Source organism: Phocoena phocoena, chromosome 12 (genome assembly GCF_963924675.1).
Source record: "Phocoena phocoena chromosome 12, mPhoPho1.1, whole genome shotgun sequence".
Taxonomy (NCBI): domain Eukaryota; kingdom Metazoa; phylum Chordata; class Mammalia; order Artiodactyla; family Phocoenidae; genus Phocoena; species Phocoena phocoena.
The window spans coordinates 61,591,779-61,606,374 of NC_089230.1; the positions used below are offsets into that span (position 1 = coordinate 61,591,779).

The window sequence follows — 14,596 nt, forward strand, 5'->3', positions numbered from 1 at the left end:
AGACCTGCACCTGAGAGACAAGCACCCAAAACATCTTTGAAAGTTAACAGGGCTGTTGTCCATGAGACACACAAGGCTATAGTGAACCGAGAAACATACTTAAAAGGCTCATGAGGATTCACTATGCCTACACCCCAGGGCCCAGCACAAAGGCAGCCAATTAAAATGCCTAGTCTTTCTGTAAAAGAGACTTATATGCTTATCTTAAAGCTTCGGCTTAAGTGGCAGGCACCTAATTTAAGGCATACCTAGAAGCTTACTGAATACTCTCCAAAGACCAAGGAGCCTCCCCCATCTCACTCCAGGTCACCTTATCTTCCAGAAAGAAGCTTGTATATACATACATCTGATGGCCTGGTTTTTGCGGCTGCTGCTAAGTAAGGGGGCACTACCTCGATCACCTGGCTCTGGTGACCAGAGTGATGGACATTTATGAGTCCCATAGGACTGAAACAAATAGAGAAAGAGTTCGTAACCAGCAACAACCCACAGGACAAAGCAGAGAGGCAACAGAAAGGCACCCAATCTTTCTGTGAAAGAGGACTAATATCCTATTTTCATAGCTTTGGCCTGAGGGGAAGACATCAAATTAAACACACATCTAGGGGCCAACTGCAATCTTGTGCAGAGACCAGGGAAAGAAGTGGGCACCTACTTTGCAAACACCCTCCACCCAGCCCCAGGTCGTGGTAATCTTTGATAAAGGAGCTTCTGCCCACATTTGGTGCACCAGCTTTTGTGGTTTCTGCCCACAAGAAATAACCCTTGATAGCCTGGCTCTGGTGGCTAGTGGGTATTGTATTCATGGGTCTAATGGGATGGCACAAAGGAAGAAATGGTTCTTAACTATCATGCAGGGCTCAGTACAGAGGAAGCAGAATGAAATTTCCATCTCCCAGGCTTCCATGGAAAGAGGTATATATGTATAACTTAAAAGCTGCTGCCCAAAGTCTGGCTTCCAATCAGCCTGAATTTAGGTGCTGACTGAGATCCTCCCTTTTAGGACACTGGCAGGTCTTGGGAAACCCTCAACGGCTGGGAGCCACTAAGAACCAAGTAGGTGGTTTGGACAATCACAAGGATATGAGAGACAGTCAAGAAACAGGACAGGGTTAAACGTTAAGGTTCATCTCCTACATGAGGCAACGCCTTCAAGACTGGGAGAAGAGGTTGTTTCATCTAATACATAGAAACCAACACAAAATGTCAGGGAAACTGAAAAAACAAAGGAATATGTTCCGAATAAAAGGACAAGATAAAAACTTCAGGAAAATACTTAATGAAAAAGAGATACATGATTTACATGACAAAAAATTCAAAATAAGTAATAAATATGCTCACCAATGTCAGAACAAAACATGAAAGTGAGAATTTCAAGAAACAAAGTACTCCACAGAAATGATGAAGTTGAAGAATACAACTGTACTGACAAATATGAGGGTTCAAAAGCAGACTAAGAGCAAAACAAAAGATCAGTGAACTCAAAGACAGGGCAGTTTAACTCCTCCAACTAGAGCAGCAAAAAGAAAAAGGAATAAAAAAGAGCAAAGATAGTTTATGGAATTTATGGGAAAACATCAAGAGGACCATTATTCGCATCAGGTTCCCGGAATGAGGAGAGAAAAAGGGCAGAAAATTTATGTGAAGAAATAGTGGCTGAACACTTCCCTAATCAGGGGAAGGAAACAGCATCCAGATTTATTTATATATATAATACAAATAAATCGTCAAAAGTTAAAAGCAAGGACAGACTGTATGAAGAAGCAAGAGAAAAACAACTTCTTATACACAAGGGAATCCCCAAAAGACAATTAGCATATTTTCCAGCAGAAAAATTGTAGAAGGATGTGGCATGTTACATTTAAAGCTCTGAAAAAATTAAACTGCCAACCAAGAATACTCTACATGGTAAAGTTATCCTTCAGAATTGAAGGAGATATAAAGAGTTTTCCAGAAAAATAAAGCATAGAGTAATGACCAATAGCCCAGTCCTATAAGAAATGTTAAAGGGACTTTTTAAGCTGAAACAAAAGGGTGCTAGTCAGTAACAGGAGAAAAATACAAATATATAAATCTCACTGGTAAAAATTAACATACAGTAAAATTTAGAAAAACCTAATGTTGTAAACATGATAGATTAGTCACTTATACAAACACTAGTATGAAGGTTAAAAGACAAACAGTAAAAATAACTATAACTGAATAATTTGATAGTGAATATGCAAGATAAGATGATGTAAATGGTGACTTCAAAAATATAAAATGGGGGTAAGTAAAAATGTAGAGCTTTAGACTGTTACCAAATTTGTTATTGACTTAAAACAGACTATTATAAATATAAATTGTTTTATGTCAGCATTATGGTAACTACAGAGCAAAAACCTAGATTAAGTACACAAAAGATAAAGAGAATGGAATCTAAGACTGCCACTACAAAAAATCACAAAGTAGGAGATCAAGAGAAGTAGAGAGGAAAAAGGAAATTACAAAACGGCTATAAAACAATAAACAAAATGGCAATAACTCCATACCTATCAATAATTAAGTGTACATGGACAAATTCTGGGAAAACAAACAAACAAGCAAGCAAAAAACCTAGAGAGTAGCTAAACAGATTTTTTAAAAGTCATCTATATCTTACCCACAAGAGTCTCACTTAGATGTACAAACACACGCAGTCTGAAAACGAAGGGATGGAAAAATATATCCCATGCTCTTGGAAACCAAAAGAAAGCTGGGGTGAATACTTATATAAGACAAAGAAGAACATAAAACACAGACTGTAATATGAGACAAAGGACAAAGTAGGCCATTACATAATGATAAAGGGATCAATACAATAAGAGGATATGACATTTGTAAATATTTATGCACCCAACATAGGAGCATCCAAATATAAAAGCAAATATTAACAGACCTAAAGGGTAAAACAGTCATACAATAATAATAAGGGACTTTAATACTCCACTGACATCGCAAATGGATATATTCTTAGAAACATACAACCTTCCAAGGCTGAATCATGAAGAAACAAAATCTGAGCAGACTGATTACTAGAAAGGAGATAATCAGTAATCAAAAACCTCCAACAAACAAAATCCAGAATCAGACAGCTTCACTGGTGAATTCTACCAAATATTCAAAGAAGAATTAATACCAATCTTCTCAAATTCTTCCAAAAATTAGAAAAGAAGGGAACACGTCCAAACTCATTTTATGGGACAAGCATTACTCTGACACCAAAACCAGTCAAGACACCACAGTAAAGAAAATTACAGGCCAATATTCCTGATGAACAGAAATGCAAAACTCCTCAACAAAATATTAATAAGCGGAATTCAACAATACAACAAAAGTATCATACGCTCTGATCAACTGGAATTTATTCCAGGGGTGCAAGGATGGTTTAACACCCTCAAATCAATCAATGTGATACACAACATTCACAAAATAAAGGATAAAAGTCATGTGATCATCTCAAAAAAGCAGAAAAAAGCATTCAACAAAATTTAACACCCATTCATGATACAAACTCTCAATAAAGTGAGTACAGAGAAAAAGTACTTCAACAAAATAATGGCCATATATCACAAGCCTCCAGCTAAAATCATACTCAAGGGAGAAGAGTCGACTGTTTTTCCTCCATGATCAGCAACAACTCAAGCATACCCACTCTCACCACTTTTATTCAATAAAGCATTGGAACTCCTAGCCAGAGCAATAATGCAACAATAACAAATGAAAGGCATCCAATTCAGAAAAGGAGGAGTAAAACTGTCTCTATTTGCAGATGACACTGTGTGACATACAGAAAACTCTAAAGATTTTATCAAAAATCTGTTAAAATAAACAAATTCAATAAGCTTGCAGGATGCAAAATCAATATACACAAATCACTTGCATTTCTATTCACTAATTATGAACTCAGAAAGATAAAGTAAGGAAACAATCCTATTTATTGTACAACTGCAACAAAAAGGATAAGATACTTAGAAATAAGCTTAACCAAGAACATGAAAGATCTGTACACTGAAAATCATAAGATGTTAATAAACGACATTAAAGAAACAGAAATAAATGTTAAGATAGCCCACACTCATGGATTGGAAGAATTAATTTTGTTAAAATGTCCATACTACCAAAAGCAATCCATAGATTCAATGCAATCCCAAAGGCATTGTTCACAGAAATAAAACAAACAATCCTAAAATTAGTATGGAACCACAAAAGACCCTAAAGCCAAAGCAATACTGAGAAAAAAGAACAATGTTGGAGGCATCACACGCCCTGATTTCAAACTATATTACAAAGCTATAGTAATCAGAACATAAACACAGACACATAGATTACTGGAACAGAATAGAGAGCCCAGAAATAAGCCCAGGCACCTATGGTCAATTAATAACAAAGGAGCTAAGAATATACAATGGGGAAAGGACAGTCTTTTCAATAAATGGTGTTGGAAAAACTGAGCAGCCACATGCAAAAGAATGAAACTGAACCACCGTCTTACACCATGCACAAAAATTACCTAAAAATGGATTAAATTCTTAAGCATAAGACCTGAAACCATAAAACTCTTAGAAGAATATAAAGGTAGTAAGCTCCTTGAAATTAGTGTTGGTAATGATGTTTTGGATTTGACACCAAAACCAAAACAACAAAAGCAAAAATAAACAAGTGGCACTACATCAAAAAAGCTTCTGTACAGCAAAGGAAACCACTAACAAATGAAAAGGTAACATAATAGATGGGAGAAAATATCTGCGAATCATGTATCTGACAAGGGGTTAATATGCAAAATATATAAAGGACTCCTACAACACATTAGCAAAAAAAAGTCTGATTGAAAAATGGGCATAAGTTCTGAATAGACATTTTTCCTAGGAACACATACAGATGGCCAACAGGTACTTGAAAAGGTGCTCAACATCACCAATCATCAGGGAAATGCCAATCAAAACCACAATGAGATATTACCTCATACCTGTTTGAATGGCTATTAACAGAAACACAAGAAATAAGAAGTGTTCGCATGTGGAGAAAAGGAAACCCTTGTGCACTTTTGGTGGAAATATAAATTGATGCAGCCACTATGAAAATAGTACGGAGTTTCTTAAAATAATTTAAAATAGAATTATATTTTCCTGCAATTCCCCCTCTGGGTACTTATCCAAAGGAAGCAAAAAGACAAATACCATATGATCTCACTTATATATGGAATCAAAAACAAAACAAAGCAACACCAAAAAACCCCACAAAAAGAAAACATAAAACAACCAATTCATAGATACAGAGAACAGATCTGTAGTTGCCTGAGACAGGGGGTGGGTGAAGATAGTTAAAAGGCACAAACTTCCAGTTATAAAATAAGTAAGCCTCCAGGATGTAAAGTACAGCTTGATAACTACAGTTAATAATACTGTATCGTATATTTAAAAGATGCTAAAAGAATAGAACTTAAAAATTCTCATCATAGGAAAAAAAAATTGTAACTACATGTGGTGATGGAAGTTAACTAGACTAACTGTGATAATCATTTCACTATACATATATCAAATCATTATGTTGAACACAAACTAATCTAATGTTATATGCCAATTACATCTCAATAAAAGAAATTAAATTAAATACCTTCAGATTATATTTATGAGCTTTATCCAAAATAGTTGGTACCAAGTTATCAGTAGGTTCTCCATTCTCATCATTTGAGTCAGGTGGGTACCAAGATAGGGCTAGTACACCTAACAGAAACAACCAAAAAGAAAAGAAAAATAAACACAGGAACAGAAATGAGGTATTGTTAAAAAAATAAAGGTATTGGTAAAAAATACAGGTATTGTTAAAAAAAATACGGCAGAATAACGACCAAATTGTTAACAATAAAAAGAAACATATTCTCAAATAATGTTGTTTTGTTACTTTACTAGGATACCACTTAAGTTTATTTGATTACTTTGTATACTCAATACTTTAAACTTTTTATCAGGCATCAGTATCTTTTAATTAGTAGATTTTACTTTCTAGAATAAGTTTTATATTTACAGAAAAATTATAAAGAAAGTAGAGTTTCTATCTTCTCCTCTGCTACTCACCATCCCCCCATGCCACACAGTTTTTGTTAGTATTAACATCTTACATTAGTATAGTAAACTTGTTACAACTGATGAACCAATGTAGGTATATCATTAACTAAAGTCCAGAGTTTAAATTAGGGTTCCCTCTTTGTATTGTACAGTTCTATGGCTTTTGACAAATGTATAGTGTCATGAACTATTACAGTAACACACAGAATAGTTTTACAGCCCTCAAAACCCTCTGTACTCCACTTATTAATCCCTCCTCCATGTCCTTCCTCAATCCCCCAGAAAATAACTGATCCTTCTACTATCTCTATATACTTTGCCTTTTCCAGAATGTTATGTAGGTGGAATCATAAAGTAACATTTTCAGACATTTCTTATACTCTGAAGTATGCATTTAAGTTTCATGTCTTTTTAAGACTTGACAACTCATTCTTTTTATTGCTGAATAATGTCCCATTGTATCAGTGTGCCACAGTTTGTCCACTTACCTATTGAAGACATCTTGGTTTCTTACAATTTTTGGCAATTATAAATAAAACTGCTATAAACATTTATGTGCAGATTTTTGTGTGGATCAATATCACTTAACAGAAGATTCAAGAAATTTTTTAGATTACAGTTTATCCCTGTAGTACCTACTTACTTTTGAACTGATAAACTACAAAAAGAAAGTTTTAGAAACAATAAGCCTGCAAAGAAATTACTAACTGGAGAGGGAAATCTTTGAAATCAACTAATCCAAAGCCTCATTACATATATAAAGAAGCAAGAGGCCATTAAAAGTATTGTACTAATTTCTAAATCATTTAACAGACTCTTTCAGACAAGGAGGAAAATGCAATGTTATCAAAAGACAAGCATGTGGAGATACAGAAAAGGCAAGGTTAGAAACTGGCAGAGAACTAAATTTTAAGACTTAAATTTGTGTTAACTATGTCATGTATAAACAGCAGTCCCATCTAAAGACAAAACAGAACTTCTAGGTTAAGTTAACAGAAAAAAAAAAAGATATCTGTCCCCTATACAATCTGAAAATAAAAATAGCAATAAGAACACAAAGAGATAGAAAAAAGAATCTATAATGTATGGGGCTTCAGGGGAGATTCTGGCTACCTAAGAAAGCAGTCATATGGAAAAACAATGTTGATGAGAAAAGTGTCGGAAGACAACTGATCAAACATTCAAGCTGCCTACTTCTCCAGCTTATAAGAAGGACATCACCAATGAAAAGTGACAATAAAGATTTTCTCAACATGGGACCTATGAAAAAATCCTGCAAAAATAATGGTGAAAAAGAACATGGGAAAACATTATAAAGGATAAACATACAAAAGAAAGATTATGCCATAGAGCTCAGGAAAATTATGAACACGACATGCTTTGATGAAATTAAAAACAAGATTCCTGTTTCTAATAGATTAGGTTACTTAGACCAACATTCCCAACAAAAACAAATTATTAAATAAGATATGGGAACAAAAAACTTCCAAAAGCCAAAGAGCTGAAGAGAGTAAAGAATTACCTGTCTAAAATAAAGTGAAAATGTGAAGTCAGAGAAGTACCTGAGAAAGGAAGTCAGTCTGCCCTAAGCATAATTAGGAGAAGTAAACCAGCCCTCAAAATCAGTGGATTAAATCCCGGGTGGACAATGCTTGGGAAGTCCTCTAGCTTGAAAGGGAATTTAAGGTGGGTAATATTTTCTACTGTACAGCACAGATATAGAATAGTTTCATTATCACAGAAAGTTCTATTGTACAGCATTGCCAGTATTCTGATTCTCTAAACACCTTATCAACTTGTTCTTATCCAATGATTTTTTCTTCCTCCCTATCCTTGCTGAAGGTATACTCTAAGGCTTGGGGAGAATGTTCTCTGTTCTTCCTTATCCTCTTATTGTGTTTCAGTCAATTATCACTTCCACATGTTGAATTATACCCCCATATTGTGCTCTACAATCCAATTTATCTTTGTACAGTGTCTTCTGGGCTGTGTTACTCATGAGCTTTGAACAAGTAATGGCCTGGGAATCAAGCCAATGATGGTCCTACTCCTGAGGAGAACTGGCCCATTTAAATGTTAATGAATCCTTCACAGTAACCCAAAAGGTTTCTCTAAAATATGTAAACCAAGTATCATTTATAAATAAAATCTTTTACTGTGTATTTCTACCACTCCAATTGCTAAGGGAAAAGGGATACTCTTTGAAGTCCATTCTTAGAATATTAGCATATTAAATGCAGAACACTTCATAATGATCACATCCTCCCTCCACAGCACTTACCACTGGATCCTCAATATAACTGATACCCAACAATATTTTTGTTAAGCTAAATGCTTCTAAACAGGGTAATAGTTAAAAACACAGGTAGGAAATCAGATAGACCTGGAGAATCCAGTCCCAATTCTGCCATTTGATAGATGTTTAACTTCAGGTAAGTTTGTCTACTTAAGTTTTCACATTTGTAAAATGGGAATAAATTCAGTTCATAACCTAAAAGGCTGTTTTAAAAAGTATACATGAGAGAATGAACTATGAAGAGTAAAACCTCCCCCAAAAAGTGATTAAAAAAAACATTTAATAACAAGAAGACAGTAAAACAGTATGTAAATTTGTTACCTCAACAGAGCTTGTGATAGTTTCTTTTACATATAGGGAACTTAGTGCTTCTTTCAAACATCTCAAACATTCTTTCAAACTAAAGATTTAATAGAAAGAAAGAAAGCCCATTTCCAGGCATAAACACAATTATGCAGGATGACAGTTTCAAGAAAAATTATAAGACATAAAAAAGCAAGAAAAATAATGCACATTCAAAACAATCAATAGAGCCAGATCTGAAATAGATGTTGAAATCACTAAACAAGGAATTTTAAATTACTATTATGATTAAATGTTAAAAGATCTAATGGGAAAGATAGTCAACATGTAAGGTCAGGTGGAAAATATTAGCAGAGAGATGAAAACTAAAAGAATCAAATAGAAATGCTGGAAATTATAAAAGCATTAAAAGAAATAAAGAATGCCTTCAACAGACTCACGAACAGACACAGCAGAGCTGAGGAAAGAGTCAGGTAATTAAGCATGTCACAAGAAATTATCATAACAGAAATGTAATTAGAAAAAATGACTGGGGGCAAAAAACAATAAACAATGCATCCAATACCTCTGGGATAAATATCAAAGTTCTAACATACATGTAATTGAAAGCTCAGAAGTAAAAGGTATATAGAGAGAAATAACGGCTAAGAATTTTGCAAAGTTAATGACAAAACGCAAGAAATTCAAGAAGCTCAGAGAACATGGAGAAGGTTAAATACCAAAAAACAACAACTAAAGATATATTAAAACTGCTAAAAATCAAAAACCAAGAAAAAACATCGCAGAGAAAGTCAGAGAAAAAAGACAGATACATACAGGAAAATTAAGATATAAAAAGATGTTTAAAAATTACAGCATACTTCTCATCAGAAACCATGAAAGACAGAAGACAATGGCATAATATTTTTAAAGTTCCAAAAGAAAACAAATAAAATACCCCCAAATCTGCCCATTGAGAATTCTGTAGCAGATGAAGTATCATTCAGATAAAAGATACAAACAAAATGTAAAAAACTTCATTGCAAGCAGATCAGTACTACAAGAAATGGTAAAGGAAATTTTTGAGGGAGAATGAATGTGATACCAAACATCCACTTGGATTTACTCTAAAAAATGAGGAACATTGGAAATGTAATAAATGAAGGTGAAATACTCTTTTTTTTTCTTTTACTTTTAATTGCTTTATAAGATGACCAAATGTTTGAAGCTGTGGTCAGCAACACATTGCCCATGAACCAAATCTTGACCTCTGCAAGACAAGTGTTCTGCACCTCTGTTTACACTTTGTTTATGGCTACCTTTACACTACAGTGGCAGAACTGAGTAGTCACAAAAACAACGTGGTACATAAAAATCAAAAATATTTATTGTTACCTGGTCCTTCACAGAAAATGTTTGCCAAGCTCTGGTCTATAATAGGAGTAGTGTATAGTGCCTTTTCTAATAGAAGAATTATGACAACATTAGCAAAAAGTATGGGAAGGAAAAACTGGGAATATACTGTGGTGAGGTCCTTATACTACATAAGAAGCATGTATTATTTGCAAGGAGACTCATTACACATAAAGGTATATTTTGTTAACCTTAGGTTATCAACTAAAAAAGAAAAAAAATTAAATACTAAGCAAATAGTAGACACTAAACGTAATCATAAAAAGTATGAAATTCCTAAAAATCTTATATGTTCTGGTATAATGTTATAAATCATAATTCTAGTTATTACTTTAAAATGTATATCTCAGAAATAGCTAAATTTCCTTGTCAATTGCATTATGAACTTTCATCAGAAAAAAAAGAAATAGGAAGAGACTGAAAAGATAGTAGATTTCAATCAATCCAACTATATAAATAAATCATATTAGGTGCAAACAGTCTTAATCATACTGATTTAAACACAGAATTTTCAGATTGGATTTAAAAAAAGCAAGACCTAACCATATGTTGTGTCCAAGAAAACCACTTTAAGTATAAAGACAAAGATAAGTTAAAGGTAAAAGAATGAAAAAGGATATACGAGGCAAACATTAATCAAAGAGAGCTGGAGTTGTTATAGCAATGTGAGACAACGTAGACTTCAAAACAAAGAATATTACCAGCAATAAAGAGGGATTATTTCATAACAAAGGACTCAGTTATCCCCAAAGATATAATAGTCCTAAATGTTTATGTACTTAAAAAAAGACCTTCAAAATATATGAAGCAAAAACTGACAAACCTGAAAGGAGAAATAGATGAATCCACAATTCTACTTGGAGACTTCAAAACTGCTTTATCAGTAACTGATAAAACAAGCAGAAAATCAGAAAAGATAAAGAAGATCCGAACAATACTATCAAGAACTTGAACTAACTGACATTTATAAGATAGCCCATTCAACAGCAGCAGAACACACATTCTTTTTCTAGAGAATCAATGAAACCAAAAGTTGGTTCACTGAAAGAGTCAACAATAATAATAAAACTCTATAAATACTGACAGGAAAAAAATGAGAAAAGCAGCAGAAATCTTTTGGCAACATCTATATAGACACCATATGCTTTAAAAGCATAAGAGGGCTTCCCTGGTGGCGCAGTGGTTGAGTCCGCCTGCCGATGCAGGGGACACGGGTTCATGCCCCGGTCCGGGAAGATCCCACATGCCGTGGAGCGGCTGGGCTCGTGAGCCATGGTCACTGATCCTGTGCGTCCGAAGCCTGTGCTCCGCAACTGGAGAGGCCACAACAGTGAGAGGCCCGCGTACAGCAAAAAAAAAAGCATAAGAAAAATAATACACACAGCTCTTTGCCCAAAAAACTAACAAATTAGATGAAACCAGTTCTTTCAAACATAAAAGTACCCAAACTCACTCTAGAATACATAGATAACATGAATAGTCCTACGTCTATTAATGAAATTTTGTAGTTAAAAAAATAATGAAATCACCAGCCCAAGAGGATTTTGCAGGTGAATTCTATCAAATAGGTTAAAAAAAAAAAAAAAAAACCAACTCTACTCAATCTCTTCCAGAAAATGAAAGAGGGAAGATTTCTTGACTAATTTTATGAGGTCATAACCTACTCTAATGACAAAAGACAAAGACATCAAGAAAAGAAAAACCACAAACATCTCATATGAAAAAGGACACAAAATCCTTTAAAAAGATGAGCAAACAGGATTTAGCAATATAGAAGCAGGATAATAAATCATCACTAAATGGGGTTTATTCTAGGAATAAAAAATGAGATTCAACATTTGAAAATCAATCCATATAAGTAACTATATTAAACACTAAAGATTAAACAGTCAATGGATCAAAGAAAAAATCACAAGGGAAATTGGAAAACACTTAAAGAGATGAATAAAACAAAAACATGACATACCAAAACTTATGGGATGTGGCCAAAGTGATGCTAAAGGGTAAACAAATAGCTGTAAATGTTACAAACAAGGAAAATCTCAAATAAACAACCTTACAACTTAAGGAACTAGAAAAAGAACAAACTAATTCTAAAACTAGCAGAGGAAGGAGATAATAAAAGATTAGCTCAGATATAAATGAAACACAAAACAGAAAAACAATAGAGAAAATCAATGAAACCAAAATTTGTTTTTTGGAAGAGATCACAAAATCAACAAACCTTTACCTGGATGAACTAAGAGGAAAAGATAGAAGATACAAATTACTAAAATCAAAGATGAAAGTGAGGATATTACTACTGATTCTACAGAAGCAAAATGATAACTAAAGAGTACTACGAACAATTTTACACCAGCAAATTTGATAGCCTAGATGAAATGGACAAATTCCTAGAAGCCCAAAACCTACCCAGACTGAATTATGAAGAAATAAACAATTTGAATAGACTTATCACTATTAAGAAAATTCAATCAATAAACAAACATCTCCTGACCATAAAAAAAGCCCTAGACCAGATGGCTTCATGGGTGAATTCTACCAAATATTTAAAGAACTGAAGCAATCCTTTTCAAACTGTTCCAAAAACCAAAGAGGAGAGAATATTTCCCAACTCATTCTATAAGGTCAGCATTACCTTAATACCAAAGCCAGACAAAGACACAAGAAAACTACAAACTACCAGCCCTTATGAATACTGATGCAAAACTCCTCAAAAAATATATTAGCAAATTGAATTTAGCAGCATACTAAAAGGGTTACACATCATGACTAGGTAGGGTTTATTCCTGGAATGTTAGGATGATACAACAAATGGACATTGATCAATGTAATATACCACATTAACAGAATGAAGGGAAAAATAAATAAATGGTCATCTCAATTGATGCAGAAAAAGCATCTGACAAAATTCAACACTCTTTCCTAAAAGCACTCAAGAACTAGGAATAGGAAAAAAAATACCACAACATAACAAAAGCTTTAGATGAAATAGCTACAGTGAACAGCATACTCAAAAGACTAAAAGTGAAAGACTAAAAGCTTTTCCTCTAAGATCAAGAACAAGGCAAGGATGTCTACTTTCACCACTTCCATTTAACATAGTACTGGAAGTTCTAGACAGCAATTAGGGGGAAAAAAGAAATAAAAGGCATCCAAATTGGAAAGAAAGAAGTAAAATTTTCTCTGTTTGCAGATGACATTATCTTATATGTAGAAAACTCTAAAGATTCCACATACACAAAATAATTAGAATAAGTGAATTAATCATAATTGCAGAATACAAAATTAACACACAGAAATTAGTTTCATTTCTATACAATAACAACAAACAATCTGAAAAGAAAATTTCAAAAACAATTCAAACACAATAGCATCAAAAAGGAAAATATACTTATGAAATAACTTAAGGAGGCAAAGACTTGTACAATGAAAACTACAAAACATTGCTAAAAGAAATTAAACAACACGAAAAATGCAAGCATGTTCATGGATTGAAAGAATTTTGTTAAAATGTCACGACTATTCAAAGTGATCTACAGATTCAATGTGATCCCTATCAAAGTCTCAATGACATTTTTTGCCTAAATAGAAAAACCCATCCTGAAATCATATAGAATTTCATGTGATCCTGAAGAGCCAAAATAATCTTGAAAAAGGACAAAATTGGAGGATTCATACCTCTTGATTTCAAAACTTATTACAAAGCAACAGTAATCAACATAGTGTGTTGTGGTACTGGTATAAAGACAAACATACAGACTAATGGAATAGAATAAAGACCAGAAATATACCCTTGCATATATGTTCAAATCTTTTTTGACTGAGATGCCAAGACCATTCAATGGGGCAAGGACGGTCTTTTTAACAAACGGTGCTGGGAAAACTGGATGTTCACATGCGAAAGATTTAAGTTGGACCCTTATTTAACATCATACACAAAAATTAACTCAAAATGGACCACAGATCTAAATGTAAGACCTAAAACTATAAGACTCTTAGAAGAAAATAGGGGAAAAGCTTCCTGACATCAGATTTGGTAATGTTTATTTGGATATGACACCAAAAGCACAGGTAACAAAATAAAGAATAAATAAACTGGACTTAATGAAGATTTAAAAATTTGGTGCATCAAAAGACACTATCAACAGAGTGAAAATGCAACCCACAGGATGGGAGAAAATATTTGCAAATCATTTATCTGACAAGGGATTAATACATCCAGAGTATAGAGAGAACTCTTAAAACTCAACAATAAAAAAAATAAACCACCAGACTAAAAATGAGCAAAGGACTTAAATAGAAATTTCTCCAAAGAAAATATTCAATGACCAATGAGCACATGAAAAGATGTTCAACATCGCTAATCATTAGGGAAATGCAAATCAAAATTAAAATGAGATACTACCTCAAACACATAAGGCTCGCTCCTATTTAAAAAAAAAAAAATACCAGAAAACAATTGTTGGCAAGGATGTGGAAAGATTGAGATCCTTGTGCAATGTTGTTAAGTATGTAA

General features: G+C 33.6%; 1 protein-coding gene across 1 annotated transcript in view; it reads right to left on the reverse strand.

Annotated features, from left to right (window-relative positions):
* The window catches only part of MANEA (mannosidase endo-alpha), a 64,096-nt gene that overhangs the window by 36,596 nt on the left and 12,904 nt on the right, over positions 1-14,596 (reverse strand). Inside the window, exon 2 of the mRNA XM_065888729.1 lies at positions 5,635-5,744. Coding sequence (XP_065744801.1) covers positions 5,635-5,744 — 110 coding nt within the window. The remainder of the gene's footprint in view (positions 1-5,634; positions 5,745-14,596) is intronic.